This window comes from Carassius auratus, chromosome 2 (assembly GCF_003368295.1).
Source record: "Carassius auratus strain Wakin chromosome 2, ASM336829v1, whole genome shotgun sequence".
Classification (NCBI taxonomy): Eukaryota; Metazoa; Chordata; class Actinopteri; order Cypriniformes; family Cyprinidae; genus Carassius; species Carassius auratus.
In genome coordinates, this window is record NC_039244.1 from 29935390 (window position 1) to 29955098 (window position 19709).

General features: G+C 39.9%; 1 protein-coding gene across 1 annotated transcript in view; it reads right to left on the bottom strand.

Moving 5' to 3' along the window:
• The window catches only part of LOC113039904 (corticotropin-releasing factor receptor 2), an 84144-nt gene extending 64816 nt beyond the window's left edge, over positions 1-19328 (bottom strand). The window contains exons 1-2 of the mRNA XM_026198071.1: positions 19025-19328; positions 18817-18936 (exon numbers count right to left, since the gene is read on the bottom strand). Of these exons, the coding sequence (XP_026053856.1) occupies positions 18817-18936; positions 19025-19145 (241 nt within the window). The 5' untranslated portion in view covers positions 19146-19328. The remainder of the gene's footprint in view (positions 1-18816; positions 18937-19024) is intronic.
• Between the last annotated feature and the right edge of the window lie 381 nt (positions 19329-19709).

A 19709-nucleotide genomic window follows, 5' to 3' on the forward strand; every position in this document is an offset into this window, starting at 1 on the left:
TCATTTTAAAGAAATTACTTTTCAGGACTTTATTTCTCTGGCCAATTTTCACTCTAACAACCCATTCGGAAAATTCTCAAAGAATAAATTGATTATTGCGTAGGTGTCAGTAAAAGTTAATCCAACATCGGCCATTGCAAGAAAAAAAATCACAAAGTTGAGGAAGATCCACAGAGGGTATTTTTTAAGTCAATCATTTTACATACTAAGATGTTTGTGTGAAACATATTATCAGAATGTTTCGTAATGTGTTACACTTAAAAGGACATAAAATGAAATTGCAAAACAAATTTTAATAAAAACTTAATAAAATATATAGATACAAATAACTCTGTAATGGGATATTACATACTGTGGGATACAATAAAGAAATAATTTAACCAAAAATTAAAAATAATTCATACGTTTGTGAATGGGTCGAAGACAAGACATCCGATTTTGGTGTCAGCATCAAATAAAATTTACAAAAGTAATTTTATGTACATAAAAAGCATATTTAATGTTTCAAAAAAAAATTGCAAAGTAAATGTCAGATGTATTTATATAAATATTAACACATACTTATTCTGAACTATACTTATTAAAATATAAAATATAAAATGTCTACATACTAAATTTTGTTGTATTTTTAAGCAATTAAAACTAAATTCTTGGCAAATAGATCAAACCAAGTGGTTTAAAGAACAGTGGCAAAGACTGGAAAAGATTTAAAATGACAATGAATTAGTTTTGGGGCTGAACTGTGATCTTTAAACAGAGTCTTTTAATGTCATCTAATGATTCTTGTTCTAAATAAGCTTGACAAGACCTTTTGCTGTATAAACTACTGGTACACCAAATGACATTTTAATCTTCCGTAAATCTTGGTAAAAGTGTATGAGAGTCATTATTTTTTGCTAATTAATTAAAAGGATCCATTTAATGTACAGGGGAAAAAATTACGCTATATCACACTTTCATTGTTTAACTTATTTTTTGACTTTGACCCAAATGAATATTATCATAATATTTAACAAACTATTACACTAATTGGCATCTGATCCATCTGACCACTAAATAACCACAGGTCACATGAAGATGTTTCATACATTTAACAATCAAAGTTTTTATTTAGTGGCTTAGGTGTCTATATTCTTTCAGCAGGATGGTTTCGAAGACTAATAATTGAGAAGGTTAGAAGGCTGTCTGCTTTGCTGGGCTGGAAATGAACCTTAATGGCAGGAAAAATCTAACCAGGAGATGAAAAAGGCTGTTTAAATATAGCCATCGTTATCAGCTCAATCTATTTTTACATTTTCTTCTCACCACCGGGCTCTGTCATGGGACTATAGCAATTCTGTCAAAGCCCGAGAGCCTAAGAAACCTCAAAATGTGCCTGATCCACATTCAAACAAAAAATTATACCCGTAAAAAGGATGAGGTGTACATTTTGTATAAAAAAAAGAAGAAGAAAAAAGCATACAGTAAGAACGATTACAAATCTATTTTTACTAGTGGGTTAGTAGCACAAGCTTCTGTCACATCTGAGCATTATGGTGTTGTAGACCTGAAAATACACCTTGTCTGATGCAGAGTTAGTCATTAAACAGATTTAGAATCTCAGATTAGTGCAGCGATTTAAATGCAGTTATTACAGTTCAGTAACTGACATGTCAAAGTCAAACATAAACGTGCCATTATATGCTGTAGCACTCATTAGGTAATGGGGAAGAGTCAAAGATAAATCACTTACACCCTAATGTGTACGTGGACGTCCCTTGCCATGCCGAATCATGCTGAAACAGCTTGAGCTGTCTACACTAAGCATGTCAATTCAAATCAAGTCACCTTTATTTGTATAGCACTTCATACAATACCGGTTGTGTCAAAGCAGCTCCACAGTGATAAACAGCAAAACAGCAACATCTGTTATGAAACTCATCTATGGAGATTATGCTGTAAAGAAGATCTAAAAGACAACAGAGTCACATTAGCTCAAGTCAGTGATGTTTCAGTTCAAACAGTGTTGCAAGATAAGTTGTATAACAATTAGGGATGTAACTGATCCAATACTCAGTATCGGTATCTGTGTCGTGTGGTACAAATTAATATTAAAGTTATTCAATTCAGGTTGATGTAAACTCTTTTCTCACTTTGCATCAATATCCTCTTCACATTGTGCTTTAAACTTTTCTGTGTGCTATGAATACATGTTGCTTTAAGTGTGTCATTCTGTGCATGGGATGCGCATGAAGCACTTTGGCCACTCTGCTTAATAGTTAATAGTAGATAGTCTTTCTGCAAAGAAAGACTGTTAGTAGCCTTTTCTTCTGTCCTATCTATTATGTTTCTGCATCATCAGTGTGCTATACATTTAAAATATTTATTTTTCAAATTTGAGATTTATACATCATCTGAAAGCTGAATAAATAATATTTACATTGATGTATGGTTTATTAGGATCTGACAATATTTGGCCGCGATACAACTATTTTAAAAATCTGGAATCTGAGGGTGCAAAAAATCTCAATATTGAGAAAATCGCCTTTAAAGTTGTCCAAGTGAAGTTCTTAGATATGCATATAACTTATCAAAAATTTAGTTTTTAACAAATGCATTTTACAACAATACAAAGAGCAATGTGTAACATTTTACCAGATATAGTCCTACACTTATTCACTTTTATTTGTTCACCTAGTTCAGTGGTTTTCAACCTGTGGTTCATTCAGTAAATACAGTTAACAATCTAGCTTCTGATAACTTCGTTATTAACCCAACAATAGCGGGGTCAGTTAATGTTTTTGAAGTGGGCCGCGCAAACATAAATGTGTGATTGTGTGGGCCGCGAGCTGAAAAAGGTTGGGACCAACTGACCTAGTTTATAACTGTATTTTTGTCATATTGTGTTTAACTGTAAAAATAGTTATGATCAGGTTAACACACAACAAACTGTGCTAGTATTGGATATGGATATGGATATGATCGGTTCCGTTTCCCTCGATTAATTAAGCAGAATCATGTGCAATATTTGCCAACTGGTTATTAATACAGAAAATGCATTATTTTAATTTGGCATTTCCACTGTCTTGCATTAGTTACAAACATCCAAAAATTTGCCACAAGGTTGCGGATACAAGAATTCAAGAGTTTAAAACCAGAGCTTTTTCTTTTAAACAGATGCATGCACTCTGTCTACATTATGGAAAAAGGCAAATCTTTTTAATCTAAATCTGAGTTTAGCAATCTCTAATAAGATATTTGTTTTTTAGCATCCAGTGTGGATGGCCTATATACTTTCTAGACAGTATCATGTTCAGTGCAGACAGGGTGTTAAACTAAGTTAAACCAGCTCCAGAAATGTGAATTCGCTGACAATCTTCACCAAAGCCGAAGCCCTGAAAACTCATTAGTCTTGATAATCCATGCCATGTTTAATATCACTGACACTAAACACTATTTGATTTTGTGTGTGATGCTACCTAACACAATATGCAAGTTTGAAGATGTGGATAAATAATGGGAACTGACAGCTGCAATGACAGAGAATATTTGAAGTAAAGCAACGCTGTAATATGGAAAGAGCTGTAAACAGATTGTTTAAATTTCTTATTTTGTAGTCCCTAGGATAAAAATTGCAACATGCAGTTTTGGAACATGAGAGTGAGAATTAATTAATTTTTAATTAATTAAAAAATCTAACTTGAATTTATTTGTTGGGGCTGCTAAGGAGAACATTATACTTCTAAGAAGGTGCTAATGAAATTAGACATCCATGGAGGTGATGTGAGCACAGCAGGGGTGTAATTATGTTGAGATGAAACCAGGGACTTTGTCTAGAGAACATACCAAAGCAGAAGGGTCTGAGGGAGCTTCTGAAAGAGAGAAATATTTCATAGACTTGACTTGTCAACTTACACTGAACGAAATTAAAATTAAAATTATAAATGCAACACTTTTTTTTTTGCCCCCATTTGTCATGAGCTGAACTCGAAAACCAGTCAGTATCTGGTGTGATCACCATTTTCCTCATGCAGTGCAACACATCTCCTTCGGATAGAGTTGATCAGGTTGTTGATTGTGGCCTGTGGAATGTAGGTCCACTCCTCTTCCATGGCTGTGCGAAGTTGCTGGATATTGGCAGGAACTGGAACACGCTGTCGTATATGCAGATCCAGAGCATCTGAACATGATCAATGGGTGGCATGTCCAGTGAAAATGCTGGAATGGCACTACAATGGGCCTCAGGATCTCATCACGGTATTTCTGTGCATTCAAAATTCCCTCAATAAAATGCACCTGTGTTCGTTGTCCATAACATACGCCTGCCCATACCATAACCCCACCGCCTACATGGGCCACTCGATCCATAACATTGACATCAGCAAACCGCTCATCCACACAACGCAATACAGGCAGTCTGCCATCTGCCCTGTACAGTGAAAACCGGGATACATCCATGAAGAGAACACCTCTCCAAAGTGCAAGACATTATCAAATGTGAACACTTGCCCACTCAAGTCGGTAACAACGGTGACCTGATGAGGATGGCGAGCATGCAGATGAGCTTCCCTGAGACGGTTTCTAACAGTTTGTGCAGAAATTCTTTGGTTATGCAACCAATTGTTGCAGCAGCGTTCTGGGCAGCTGGTCTCATTCGATCTTTGAGAGTGATGATACTGGTTTTGGAGGTACACGTTGTCGTGGTTACACGTTGTCTGCGGTTGTTAGGCCAGTTGGATCTACTGCCAAATTCAGGTTGAGGCACCAATATACCTAATCTCACTAGTTCAAGCTTATTCTCCCTCCAGAAGCTTGTGTTCTGCAAGTGACCAACGCCTTGTGGTGCCATCCCAAAGAGGTTCAAAATCACTCTCAAGGACCTTTTACTGGACTGTGCCCAGCAGGTGGAATGACCTCCCAATTTCAATTTGAACAGCCGAGTCTTCACTCATTTTCAAAAAACATCTAAAAACTCATCTTTTTCACCAGCACGTGACCAACTAATACTAGCACTTACCTTTCTTGTCTATCCTATTCTTAAAAAACAAAACAAAACAAAAACAGCTACGGGTTCTGTGATAGACTAACTGAGACTTGTCATGGCACTTGTATACTGCTGTTGTTCTCTTGTTGGTCTGATTGCTTCTATTGTTCTTATTTGTAAGTCGCTTTGGATAAAAGCGTCTGCTAAATGATTAAATGTAAATGTTCAGTGTGAATAATGAAAACGAAACTGAAGATGAACGTTTAGTAAAGTTTGATCTTCTATATCACTTTTATCAAAATAACTAGTGGTAAATGAAATAATTACTGATCCTAATTTGGATGCACTCCTGTCTTAAATTGGAAGAATATAACTAAAGAAAATACCTCAAAGAGAATAAGAAGTTAGGTTTGTATATATACACACAAAAAAAAACTGCAAAAACAATAAGGAATAAATCTTATTGCAAAGAAGTTAAGCTTGTTGCTATGACTAGGGTTTTATTGGCCATTGCCTCAATCACTGGAATTAAATCGCTTTACAGGCTTTTGGACGTGCCAAATGATGATGGTGGCGCGTCTACACACAGTGGCTTCTCTCTCTCCTGTCAGAACGTTTTTGTTTGTTTTTTGTGGGGAAAAGTCCAGAGTCAGGTCAAGTCACCGTTGACACTCCAGAGTCAGATCAAGTCACCGTTGACACTCATGAGTTAAGCACTACCACAGTTAGACCTCAGGAGTCAAGTCAAGTCACTGGTGATCTTCAAGGACAAAGTCAAGTCACCGGTGTTCTTCATGGGCAAATTCAAGTCACCATTGATCTTCATGTGCAAAGTCAAGTCACCAATGATCTTCATGGTCAAAGTCAAGTCACCAGGGTTCTTCATGGGCAAGGTAAAGTCACCTACTATCTTCATGGGCAAAGGCAAGTCACCAATGATCTTCATGAGAACATTCAGGTCACCAATGATCTTCATGAGCAGAGTCAAGTCACCATTGATCTTCCTGAATCCAGTCTAAACTCTGCGGAACTACCGGAGCCTCTCCACGTCTCTGCTGAACTACCGGAGCCTCTCCACGTCTCTGCTGAACTACCGGAGCCTCTCCACGTCTCTGCTGAACTACCGGAGCCTCTCCACGTCTCTGCTGAACTACCGGAGCCTCTCCACGTCTCTGCTGAACTACCAAAGCCTCTCCACATCTCTGCTGAACTACCGGAGCCTCTCCACGTCTCAGCCGAACTCTCTGAGCACTCGACTGATCCTGTCGTGGCCACGGAGGCCACCCTTAACTTGTTCATGTTCTCTGTTTCAGACTTGTCTATCCAGACATGCTCTCATGTATCATCGATCCCACTGTGGTGGTCCTCGGTGCCGCCCTGGTGAGCTCCTGTCTCGACCGCATGGCTGTGGTGGTCTTCTGCGCTGCCCTGGTGGGCTTCTGTCTCAACCCCACAGATGTGGTGGTCTTCTGTGCTGCCCTGGTGGGCTTCTGTCTCGACCGCACGGTTGTGGTGGTCTTCTGCGCCGCCCTGGTGAGCTTCTGTCTCGACCAGACGGATGTGGTGGTCTTCTGCGCCGCCCTGGTGGGGTTTCTGTCTCGACCGCACGGTTGTGGTGGTCTTCTGCACCGCCCTGGTGGGCTTCTGTCTCAACCGCATGGATGTTGTGGTCTGCTGCGCCACCCTGGTGGCTCTGACTCAACCACATGGCTCCAATTCCACCTTGCTCCTTCCTGGATTCCTGCCCTGTCAGTTCGGCCCTGGGCCACTGAACTTTCTGTTCTCCCCTGGACTTGTGTCTTGTTGTTGATTTTGTTTTTGTTTTTGGCACTCCCTGTCTCTGTTACCCTCTATTACCTGTCCCTGGTCCCTCCCCCTGGTCCTCCGCCGGTCCACCTCCCTCCTGGGCTTCTTGTTTTTGTTTTCTGCACTTCTTGTCTCTGTTTCCCCATTTTACCTGGCCCTCCATCCCTCCCCCTGGTCCTCAGCCGCTCCAACTCCATCCTGGTTTCTGTGTTCCTTGGTCTCTTCTTGGGTTCGGGTGGAGCATCTGGTAGCTGTTCAGTGGAGGAGGGGGTAATGTCTCGCTGTCTGGTCTCTGTTTCCCTGAGTCTCCACTAGTGGTCTCACTTCCCCATAGGCACCTCACCGTAGGCACTACAATTCCCACAAAGCCTTGTCCATTCATCACAGTAATTGCACTCCTGTTAATTGCACTCAGGTGTCTTCACTTGTTAGTCATTATCCTCCCTATATTAACCAGTCCTTATCTGTTTGTCTGCATTGAGTCCTTACTTTCTGTAACCAAGTTTCCTCGCGTTCCTAGTCTTCGAGTTCCTGTTGTTGTTCCTGTTTGTTTGTTTCTGTTTTGGACTGATGTTTGGTTACGACCCCGGCTTGTTTTGACTTTTGGATTTTGGATAACCCTATTAAACCTTTCAACCATGCGGACTTAAAGAGTGTGTTCCCAAAAATAACACAATAAATTTCCAACACGAGGTAAAAACATTTTGGATTTTGTTTACACCACCCAGAAAGGAGCTTACAAAGCCCTTCCCCTCCCCCACCTCTGTGCCTCAGACCAGATCACTGTCTTGCTAATGCATGCATATAGACCTCTCATTAAAGTCGCCAAACCAGTTCACAAGCAGATACAAGTGTGGCCAGAAGGGTCGTCAGAGGCTCTTCAAGTCTGTTTTGACACCACTGACTGGAATATGTTTAAGGAGGCTGCCACATACAATAACACTACAGATTACTCCGAGAATGTCACTGCCTAATCTGCCCTACAAAGCAAAAAGGCAGTAACTACGCAGAGTGCAGAACTGAGAAAAATGACTTAAAAGTTATCCTGTCATCCAGCCTTAGTAATTACTGTGTACTTAGTATGCACTGTACATGTGGAAGAACTGACAATAAAGCAGACTTTACTAGACTTGACTTTATGAATTACTTACTATACATGGTGATCATGTTGGAATCGAATGGGCAAGATATATATTTTTTAAGAGAAACTGTTTACAGTTGTTGACATCTTAGTGAACACTGTTATTTTAATCTGGTTATTAAAGGTGTAGATTCATAAAATAAGATGAGATGAACTGCATTTTCACACACTGATTAAGTAGCGATAAATATAGAGTATGTTGGGAAAGCTAGTCACATTCAAGTCACATTTGTGACCCAGGAGGACAAAAGCAGTCTTAAGTCATATATGTATATTTGTAGCAAGAGCCAAAAATACATTGACATGGGTCAGATTTTTTATGTAGATCTTTACACAATACAGACAGTTTCAAAGCATTAATTAATGTTCATGAATTATAAACTGACTTCAGTTTCAGCTATAAAGCTGCTTTACAGAAGACAATAGTATCATAATTCCATTTAAAGGGGTCATATGATGCTTTTTTTTAAAGATCATTATTTTGTGTATTTGATGTAACAGAATATGTTGACATGCTTTATTGTTCAAAAGACACTTTATTTTTCAAATACTGTACATTATTGTAGGTCCTCTATGCCCTGCCTCTCTCATCGTTTTCTACAAAGTCCCTCCTTCTGACAAGCGCAATCTGCTCTGATTGGCCAACTGACCCAGTGCATTGTGATTGGCCGATCACCACAAGCACTCATCAAAAATGTAATGCCCCTTTCCATAATCGCAAGCTTCATTTTTCAAAATAAATGTAAAGACAGTTAATAATAACCTTAGTTTTACCATCAGTTCAAGCCCAAAAGGGGAACAGAGTCCCGTGACAGACACAGTGATGAAGCGTGTACGTGTTTGCAGTACATAAGCCACGGACGGTTAAGACAGCTGACTCCACTGTGTGACCCTGTCTCTCTCTCTCTCACACACACACACACACACACACACACACACACATACCTGTGAGTAGCACAAAACTCAGCATTTGAACATTTAATAGTAAATACTTAAACTAATAACAAAACATACTTACATTCTGTGAACTGAATTGAATTAAATTGAATCGTAGCAAAGTCCGAATTACCTCCTCTCCTAGGTTCACGAAACGGTTGTCCATAAAATGTGTTGCTGTTCTGTTCCTAAATGCATCTACTTTTGGAAGGCTAAATAAAGTGCTTTTGCTTTCATCTAAATACACACAGCATCTCCCTGACATGGCTGCTTCAACACTAACTGCAGTTACTGAAACCATGAGTGAACATTTGGCCAGCATTGCACAAATATTTCCATGTAGTGGCATAGACATGTGGGGGTGCGGTGGTGTTGGCACAGTGGATAAGACAAATTCCTTTGGTGTGAGAGACCTGGGTTTAAATCCACTGTGAGACACCAATGTGTCCCTGAGTAAGACACTCAACCCCTAGTTGCTCCAGAGACGTGCGACCTCTGACATAAATAGCAATTGTAAGTTGCTTTGGATAAAAGTGTCAGCTAAATGAATAAATGGGGCGTGGAAGAGTCTAAACTTTGATAAAGAATAGCTTTTTGGATCTGAGACATTAGTCTTTGCAACTTTACTGACTTTTTAATGCAACAAGAGCTTGTAACACTCCAAAGTGAAAGGAAAAATTGAAATCGCATCATATGACCCCTTTAAGTGTTTGTATTCTTATCCGAGTAGCTGCTGTTAAGTTTAGCCTCCTAAACTGCGATTTACAGTATCTAAGCCGGAAACAGAGCTTCAAAACCTCAGTATTAGCTAAAGGATGTTGATCAAAATAATGATACATAGCAATTCAAAAGCAGGTCTGGTTTCCAAATGTTCTAATATATTCCATTCTGTGAGCAATTAATCTGATTCACGTCACATACTTGAATCGGTTCCCTAATGGATTTGGTTCCTATAATAGATTGTTTGAAATAATGCTGTTAATGAATCAGAGACGGGACAAGTTGAACATTTATTTAAGCAGCCACTGAGGTGAGCAAATGGAATAGTAGTATTAACCATTAAAAGCTGTATATTTCATATTAATCAATACATCAATATGGGGCAAAACACTGATTCGCATGATAATTGTTTCTCATGGGGAAGTAATCGATTTTCCTACAGGGGTTGGTAAGTGATTTTAATGCCATCCGAATCCAGAATGCCTGTGTGTTTCTCCCACCAACTGTGAAAAAAAAAAAAAAACACCTCTACAAATCAGTTGCCTACTGTTTTTGACAAACACCAAGGTCAGGTGGTAATTTAACTGCCGTCTGAATCCATATCTCTGGGTTTAAAATAACATATCAATTCAAAATTCATTTCAATTTCAATCCTTATTGACAGCTGAACACTGTATGGTAACTGTGACACTTCGCTCTATTTGCATGCATATATTATTTATGTAATTAAAATGACATATTATATTATAATACAATGTTTCATAACTGCTCCAACACAGCGAGTGGGGAGCTGTTAACTCTTTCCCTGCCAAAACACAGAATTTTCTGGGTATCCGTGTTTTAGGTAGTATATGGTAATTTGCATGTACAGGACTTTTGATTCAAAGAAACAAGAGTACACAGTGATTGGCACAAGCTGGAATGTGTAGCGAGAATGTAGACTACACAGCTATTCTAAATCGCAAATCTAAATAATTGGGAATCATGTAAAAAAAATTATAATAAAATAAAAACAGTGCACATTTCATTTATCTATTATAAAATCTATGTAGTTTTGTTTGCTTGGCTGTTTCCTTATAAAAGTCGAGAAATTTGTCAAGTTTTTCATTGGGTGTCATTTTTACGTTTTCGTAATGACATTACGTATCGAGTATCAATACATAACCCCTTTTAAACCAAACCATGAATGCACAATTATCTCAGATAACTCAATCCAGCCATACTAAACATCAACAACAGATGCGTTTGAGGTCATTTGTATCCGTGACTGAAGATGTTCCCTGATGAAGGCCTGAGAGCTGGTGAGCGGCCTCCCTGCCGGCCGCGGCTCAATCGAATACCCTCCTCATTTCCTCCGAGAGGGTGTGGAAAGAGGCGCAACATTGATGTTGATTCTCCCACACCGCCGTCCCCCATAGGGCGGCCTTGCCCGATAGTAGAGTGAGCATGAATGCCACCTTATCATTTGCTATTTCGGATGATAAGGTACATCCTTGCGCATTTTTTTCCCATTGATTATCTCCTGCTGAACGCAATTATGACATTGGTAACAGAGAGTTGTTGGCCGTCAAATTAGCTTTAGAGGAGTGGCGTCACTGGCTGGAAGGCTCAGGGGTACCTTTCATTGTTTGGACCGATCATAAGAATTTAGATTACATTAGAAATGCACAAAAAGACTAAATTCCAGGCAGGCTCGGTGGGCATTTTTTTTCGGTCGCTTTGATTTTACTTTATCGTACCGCCCGGGTTCCAAAAATGTTAAACCCGATTCTTTATCACGTCTTTTTGATCCCTCGGCCCGCCCGGTGACTCCCGAGTGTATTTTACCTGAGAAATTAGTGGTCTCAGCACTCGTATGGGAGGTCGAGTCAAAGGTCAAGACGGCCTTACAAGGGGTAACCTAACCGAAAGTTGTCCACCGAACCGTTTATTTGTGCCGGAGGAGTTAAGGTCCGAAGTCGTCCAGTGGGGTCATCGATCTAACGTGGCTTGTCACCCAGGGATAAGTCGAACTAATGGGTTGGTTAAACAACGATTCTGGTGGACACGTATGGCTCGTGATGTCCGCGATTTTGTTTTGGCTTGCTCAGTTTGCGCCAGTGGTAAGTCATCTAACGGACCTCCTGATGGGCTCCTTCAACCGCTGTCTTTCCCTTCGAGACCCTGGTCCCACATCGCACTAGATTTTGTTACCGCCCTCCCAGCCTCTAATAGCATGGCGGTCGTTTTGACCATAGTGGAACGGTTCTCGAAGGCGGCACATTTCATTCCCTTGCCCAAATTACCAACAGCCAAGGAGACAGCGGTCACTGTCCTAGATCACGTCTTTCGGCTTCATGGCCTCCCAGTAGACGTGGTTTCTGACAGGGGATCTCAATGTATATCAAAATTTTGGAAAGAGTTTTGTAAATTGCTAGGAGCGTCAGTTAGCTTGTCTTCGGGTTATCATTCCCAAAGTAACGGACAATCTGAGCGAGCCAACCAAGATTTAGAAAGGACGTTGCGATGTTTGGTCTCCAAGAATCCTTCTTCCTGGAGTCAACAACTCTCTATGGTGGAATACGCTCACAATTCGTTACCAGTGTCAGCTACGGGCCTTTCTCCATTTCAGTGCAGTTTAGGTTACCAGCCACCAGTCTTTCCCAGTCTGGAATCTGAAGTCGCGGTCCCCTCCGCTCACACGTTTGTCCAGAGGTGCAACCGCACCTGGCCAAGCGCACTAAGGCCAAGGCCGATCGCCACCGTTCAAAGCCTCCCATTTATGCCGTGGGTCAAAAAGTATGGCTTTCTACCAGTAACATTCCTCTGTGTTCCATATCAAATAAATTAGCTCCCAAATTTATTGGCCCATTTACTAACACCAAGAACATTAGTCCGGTGACAGTCCGCCTCAAACTACCTCCAGCGTACAGGAGGATATACCCCGCCTTTCATGTGTCCAAAATTAAACCCGTGTTTTATGCACGTATTAATCCGCCTACTCCGGTTCCCCCGCCGCCGCGTCTCGTAGATGGGGAACAGAATTATTCGGTTAATCGTATTCTGGACTCGAGGCGGAGGGGACGAGGATACAAGTACCTGGTGGACTGGGAAGGTTACGGTCCGGTGGAGAGGAGTTGGGTACCTGCTAGGGACATATTAGATATTGGTCACTCATTACACTCTCCCTACATATTGGTTTGTCTCACGTCTTGTGTTTGTGAGAACGTTGTTTAATGTTGGAACCTCTGTCTTTTGCTTCTGTGTCGTTTGCGTTAGATGTCCGTGTCTTCCCCCGGAACCTCATCCACTCTCCGCACTTTCACTAAGCATCAAGACTTACCTTCGGCTCTATTCCCCGCAGTTCCTGTGCCATCCTCTCCTGCTGCCTTCTCACCGTCACCATCCGGAATCCTCACTGCCTCACCACCATCTTGGATTGTCGTCTTCCCTGCATTGTTTTTGTATTCTTGTTTGTTTGTTTAATTATCATTAAATTGTTGACTCACACTCCAGCCCCTCCTTCACCCAGTCGTCACAGTTTTGAGACAAAGGTCTTGTTAATGATTTTCATGTTTTTTCTAGGTAATTAAAACAACAGTTTTGTAATAACTGTTATGACTAAAGGAACAATAATTGATGTGATAATAAATAGCTAACTGACTTACCCATTTGTTGACGTCAGGACTATGAACATACCTTTCTGTGTTTCTGACCCTGTGACCCAGTTTCTGTCTCCCATTGATTGTTGATTTGATCCTAGGTGTGTCTCTCCTTAGTTCCCTCATTATTCTGAGTTTAAAAGCCCCAGTCTATTGGGTTCATGTTTGTCGGGTCTACGTGTTTCTTCCAAGCTCCTTGTGTGGATTATTCTCCTGTGATTCCTGGATTAAAGGATCTAATAGACTGGGAGTCTGAACTGGAAATCGAACTGCCCCCTCTCCTCCTTCTGTCGTCTACATTGGTCCCATGCAGCCCTCCAACATCCTTGGTTTTCTCGTCCAGCTCTGAGGGGGCTTCCGATCCTCCTTCATCCCCTCGGCTCTACCTCTTCCTCTGTCACTCTGGCTCCACATATCCGCGTTGGTCATCTCCTCTACCTAGGACCTCCGGATCTTCCCAGTCACCCTGGCTCTTTAGCTCTTCATCTCTGCCTCGGTATCCTCCACCACCGGCTCCGCCGCCATTGGAGTTGGTGGCCATTCCTCCTCCATGGCTTCTCTGTATGTCAGCTCCACTGCGGGTTGACACCATGGCTGTGGCCTGGGTCCAGCTGGACTCCTCCTGCTCCAAGCCCCTCCATCGTCTCCTCCCTGGCTCCTCCCTCCTTCATCACCCTCCTGGTCTCTGTCTGCCAGCCTCCTCCCGGATATCCGTCCTCTTACGGAACCTCCTCCGAAGTTCCCACCAATGCCTCCCTCTGTTCTTACTTGATTGCAAATAAATCCATAGACACTATTTAACTGAACAGAGATGACATCACTGAAATCAATGATGAACTGCCTTTAACTATCATTTTGCATTATTGACACACTGTTTTCCTAATGAATGTTGTTCAGTTGCTTTGACGCAATGTTTTTTTGTTTAAAGCGTTATATAAATAAAGGTGACTTTACTTGACTTGACTGGTGTGAGGACCCACCTTTCAGGAGGGGGTTTTATGTTAGGACTATGGATTTATCTATGTGTGTTTCTGCTCCTGTGACCCAGTTTCTGTCTCCCATTGATTGATGATCTGATCCCAGGTGTGTCTCCTTAGTTCCCTCATTATCCTGAGTTTAAAAGTTCATGTTTGTCGGGTCTACGTGTTTCTTCCAAGCTCCTTGTGTGCATTATTCTTCTGTGGTTCCTGAATTAAAGACTGTTAATGTTTCCTCGTTTCCCTCGTGCTCCTTACTACAGTGCAGTGTGACAGTTTACATGACATGATTAATTTTTTATATATGTATAACATCTTAATATCCTTTATGTTTGGTGTGCACCTGATAATCATATTTATACTCAAGGAAACCATTGTATATCAAAAAATATATATATAATAAAAAAATTATATAAATCTTATCATAAAATAAAATGTTACTGTAATTCAAACAGTATATTGAAAGTTTTCAGAATCTTCAGAATAAATATTTTGTTCTGTATCTTTAAACTGAACATTTTGATGAAAAAAAAAAAAGCTTTTATTTTAGATTTGACATTTGCCTGCATACATTAATAAAATGTATTCATGATCCTGGCATTGCTGGTGCCATGTTCTACATGGTTAAGCTACAGGAATAAACAAATAATTTACTATTCATTGAAAAATGGCATGTTTTTTGCATTTACATTTACTAATGATTTATGATTGTGACAATTTACAAAAATATTTTTAGATTACTTACAACACATTTGTGACATGGTAACATATCACTTATGAAAATAAGATTATCTACAAATTTATATTAATGTTTAGTAAATGTTTAGTTCATCAACAACAAACCAATTTTTTAAGTGAACTTAATTATAAAGTGTTAACCTTGTTGCTTGCAGTTCTGAAAGTGATGCAGAGGGAGAATCCAGCACTGAGTATCTGTGCCTTAAGGTACAGTGGTCAGGATCAAATGGATTACTTTGAGAGACAGCACTAGACAGCTGGATGGATCTTGCAAGCAGGAGGGTTAGACACAAGTGCTAGGCCAGGTGCTTCAGGCAGCGGCTCTGCACAGCAGAAGGGTTCAGTGACACCATGCTATTAAGAATTACTTTGATGCAAACTATAAATAAAACTAACGTTAGGTTTGACTCATCGATTTGAGCTACATCTGTGAAAGCAAATATGATTTAATTGATAAAGTTCTACATTCACCAAACTAAATAATGTGAGCATAATTAGGTAAAGCATTTTGCTGGTAATTTTCTAGTAATGCTTTGTACTCACTGTGATAGCATTGTTTACATTGTTTACATTTGCTCTCATGTTTTTTGGGTTTTTTTGAGCACCCACTAAACTAAAGCAATAATTTAAATCAAGTAATGCTACAAACACATTATCTGCTAGTTATGTTGCTTTTCTCCATCATTTGATCAATTAATGAAATACTGTTGCCATGTTTGCTAGAAAATTAGCATGAGGATCCTTTTAAATAAACATCTTAACTGTGGCATGCAGACCTTTGTGAATAAAACACATAATAAACTTAATTATAAACCACAGAAAGAAGGCCTGTTTGTGCAGAAAAGAGTACTAATGGCACAGCGCTATGCCATCAAGGTGGTAAACTGGGTTAGTGATGCCAGTGCATAAGATAACCAGTTTTGTGAATAAAAAGACTTAAAGAGCCAAGATAAGAAAGACTTAAAGATTGCAATATAATCATATACGAGCAAACAGAGAGACATTTTACTATTTAAAATATAAATTCAAAGCTCAGAAGTGAAAGGCTTAAATTTGCCCAGGAGCCCTGTAATATCCTCCAGTGTGAAATTCACATCAATACACTGAACAAAGTTACATGCTGTGCGAGCTCACAGGAGGGAACCACTTAATATTGATTTGTGATCATAAGTGCCAGTTACTGCAGAAGATAAGAGACATTTCGAAAATGCATATTATATATATGCTGTGATTTTATTTTAAGTCATAATAATATGCAATGATAAAAAACAGAGGAAAAAAAGCAAATTTCACATAATTTCACACAAAACTCCATAAATGGGCTGGACAAAATTATTGGCACCCTTTCAAAATAGTGGATGAATAAGTTTGTTTCAAGCATGTGATGCTCCTTTAAACTCACCTGGGGCAAGTAACAGTTGTGGGCAATATACAAATCACACCTGAAAGCAGCTAAAAAGGAGAGAAGTTGACTTAGTCTTTGCATTGTGTATCTGTGTGTGCCACACGTAGCATGGACAGCAGAAAGAGGAGAAGAGAACTGTCTGAGGATTAGAGAACCAAAATTGTGGAAAAATAGGAAAGTCCATCTCCAGTGATCTAGATGTTCCTTTGTCCACAGTGCGCAACATTATCTAGAGGTTTGCAACCCATGGCACTTTAGCTAATCTCCTTGGACGTGGACGGAAGAGAAAAACTGAATAAAGGTTGCAACACATGATAGTCCGGATGGTGGATAAACTGCCCCAAACAAGTTCCAAAGAAATTCAAGCTGTCCTGCAGGCTCAGGGTGCATCAGTGTCAGCGCGAACTATCCGTTGACATTTGGATGAAATGAAACGCTATGGCAGGAGACCCAAGAGGACCCCACTGCTAACACAGAGACATAAAAAAGCAAGACAAAAGGTACAAGACAAAAAGCAAGTAAAATGTACTTGAGTAAGTCAAAATCCTTCTGGGAAAACGTCTTGTGGACAGATGAGACCAAGACAGAGCTTTTGGAAAGCACATCATTCTACTGTTTACCAAAAATGGAATGAGGCCTACAAAGAAAAGAACACAGTACCTACAGTCAAATATGGAAGAGGTTTAAAGATGTTTTGGGGTTGTTTTGCTGCATCTGGCACTGGGTGCCTTGACTGTATGCAAGGCATCATGAAATCTGAGGATTACCAAAGGATTTTTGGTCGCAATGTAGGGCCCAGTGTCAGAAAGCTGGGTTTGCGTACGAGATCGTGGGTCTTCCAGCAGGACAATGACCCCAGAGATACTTCAAAAAGCACCCAGAAATGGATGGCAACAAAGTGCTGGAGAGTTCTGAAGTGGCCAGAAATGAGTCCAGATCTAAATCTCATTGAACACCTGTGGAGATGCTGTTGGGAAAAGGCGCCCTTCCAATATGAGAGACCTGGAGCAGTTTGCAAAGGAAGAGTCGTCCCAAATTCCGTGTGAGAGGTGTAAAAAGCTTATTGATGGTTATAGGAAGTGACTGGTTTCAGTTATTCTTTCCAAAGGGTGTGCAACCAAATATTAAGTTAAGGGTGCCAATAATTTTGTCCAGCCCATTTTTGGAGTTTTGTGTGAAGTTGTGTCAAATTTGCCTTTTCCTCTGTTTTTTTTTTTTTTTTTTTTTATTCACACAAAGGGAATAAAAATGTGCATAGCAAAACGTGTAATTGCAATTCTTTTCTGTGAGAAATACTTAATTTTCTGGAAAAATTTCTGAGGTGCCAACAATTTTGGCCATGATTGTATGTCAGTGTCACGATTATGGACTTCTGTTGTGTTTCTTTAATTTCCTGTTCTCCTGTCTAGTTTTGTTCCTTGATCTAGTTTTCCTTAGCTCCCTTGATTAGTTAATTCTGTTCACCTGTGTCCTGTTAATTACGTAATTAGTTTCTCTATTATGTTTGTATAAATACTCCTTGTTTAGTTCTCTCAGTTGCTGGTTATTACCTGTGTATGCTGCTTCTGTTTCCCTTTGTTTTGTATGGATCTTCATCATCTTGGATTATTATTAAATGTTATTTAGATTACCTTCATCTTCATGCGCCTTCTTTCCACAAGAGTGTGACAGAATCGGCCCAAAAAAGTTAAGTGTGTCCTTGTGTTTAGTTTTTAATTTTTGAAAGCTTTCACCCCTCACATTTTAGGGGCAAATATCACCCCTTACATATTACAAATATGTAATAACAATATATTTCTCACATTTATGGAGATTCTCACAAAATTTCATGCACCAAGATAGAACATCCTGTGAGTGTGTGTGTGTGTGTTTGTGTGTGTGTGTGTGTGTGTGTGTGTTCAAACTTAAAGCTGAAAACTGAAACAAGCTTTTAGTCACACAGAAATAATTGAGAATGTAAAAAAGCTGAAAATGTTCTGTGAGGGGCAGGTTTAGTTATAGGGAGATAGAAAATACAATTTGTACAGTATAAAATCCATTATGCGGAGAGTCCCCATGCACAAGGATAAACCAGATCCATGTGTGCTAGGAGAACTTCACTATTCTGCTTAATTTAGCACATTAAAAATGAATGGGGAAAAAAATGTGGCTGGGCAGATAATATTGTCTGCAGAAGCACAATTTGTAAGGAAACAATTGTGTAAATTATTAATAGCATGTCATTTATATTAACAACAATTGTATAAATAGCTTTTGAGAGGAAAAACAACAGCTATACAAGTCCATGATATCGTACAAGTCTTAAATGTTCTAAAAACAGATATTAAATATATCTATAAATACACTGACTCACTTTGTGGGGCCCCTTTTTTATGTATTTATGTAGGACTGACCCTCAGAAAAATAGGCTAACAACTATGCACAATGAATACAGAAATCTTATCCTCGGACGTTTTTAATTAATAAAAAAGCGAATAGGAGGCACTTACTACTGGTGTTGTATTTGATGCCGTTAATGAACTCCGGACACGGTCGCTCAATTATTCGTCCAGAGTTGCTTCTTGGCCAGCAAGTTCCGATTTCATCCGTAGTGGCGTTACAATACAGACCTTGGAGGAAAATACAACCGGTGTTGATTAATGTGCATTATAAGCGCTGAGTAAGACATGCGCTGCTAACAAAAACTGTAATCCTCACCGTCGACACTCATCGACGCGAAAGACGAATTCTCGTATAAAGTGTCCTGAAAAGCATCCATAAGAGTACAGTTGGTGTCGCCGAATTCCTCTAGGAAGAACTGAAAGAGGGACGCATCCATGATCAAAAGCAAGTAAAGGCTTCAGTGGGTAGAAGAAGCGACGAGTCTGCCTCCCTGTCAACTTGAGACAGTTTCGTCTCGTCTTCACTGATGACAAATGATCCCGGAGCGCGTGTGACCGACCGCGCGATTCAAGGAATCCTGGGGATGGTTTTGTGCGCGCGTTCATTCACGGGATGATGGTGATGTCATAATGAAATGTCGAGGATCAAAGCGGACGCTCTAAAAATGACCTTCTGAAGACTCGTTTTCTATGCTGTCCGTTAAGATATGTTGTTATTAATTGGATTCAAATGTTTGAAATGTTAAGATAAATCAGCATGTATACAGTACATTGAACCCCGTGTTATCAAAAGTAGTTGGAGAAGGATTAATAATCTGTATTCGCCACAATACTAGCCTATTCTAGACAATTGTATCTATCAATGACGTTATATATTATCATAGTTACATTATAGTGGCTGTGCTACAGATAACGTGTTTTACATTGTAAGGGGAAATTCATATATTACACATCTGCGTTTTTGAATTGGGCTACATTCACACTGGAACCCTCTGGAACAT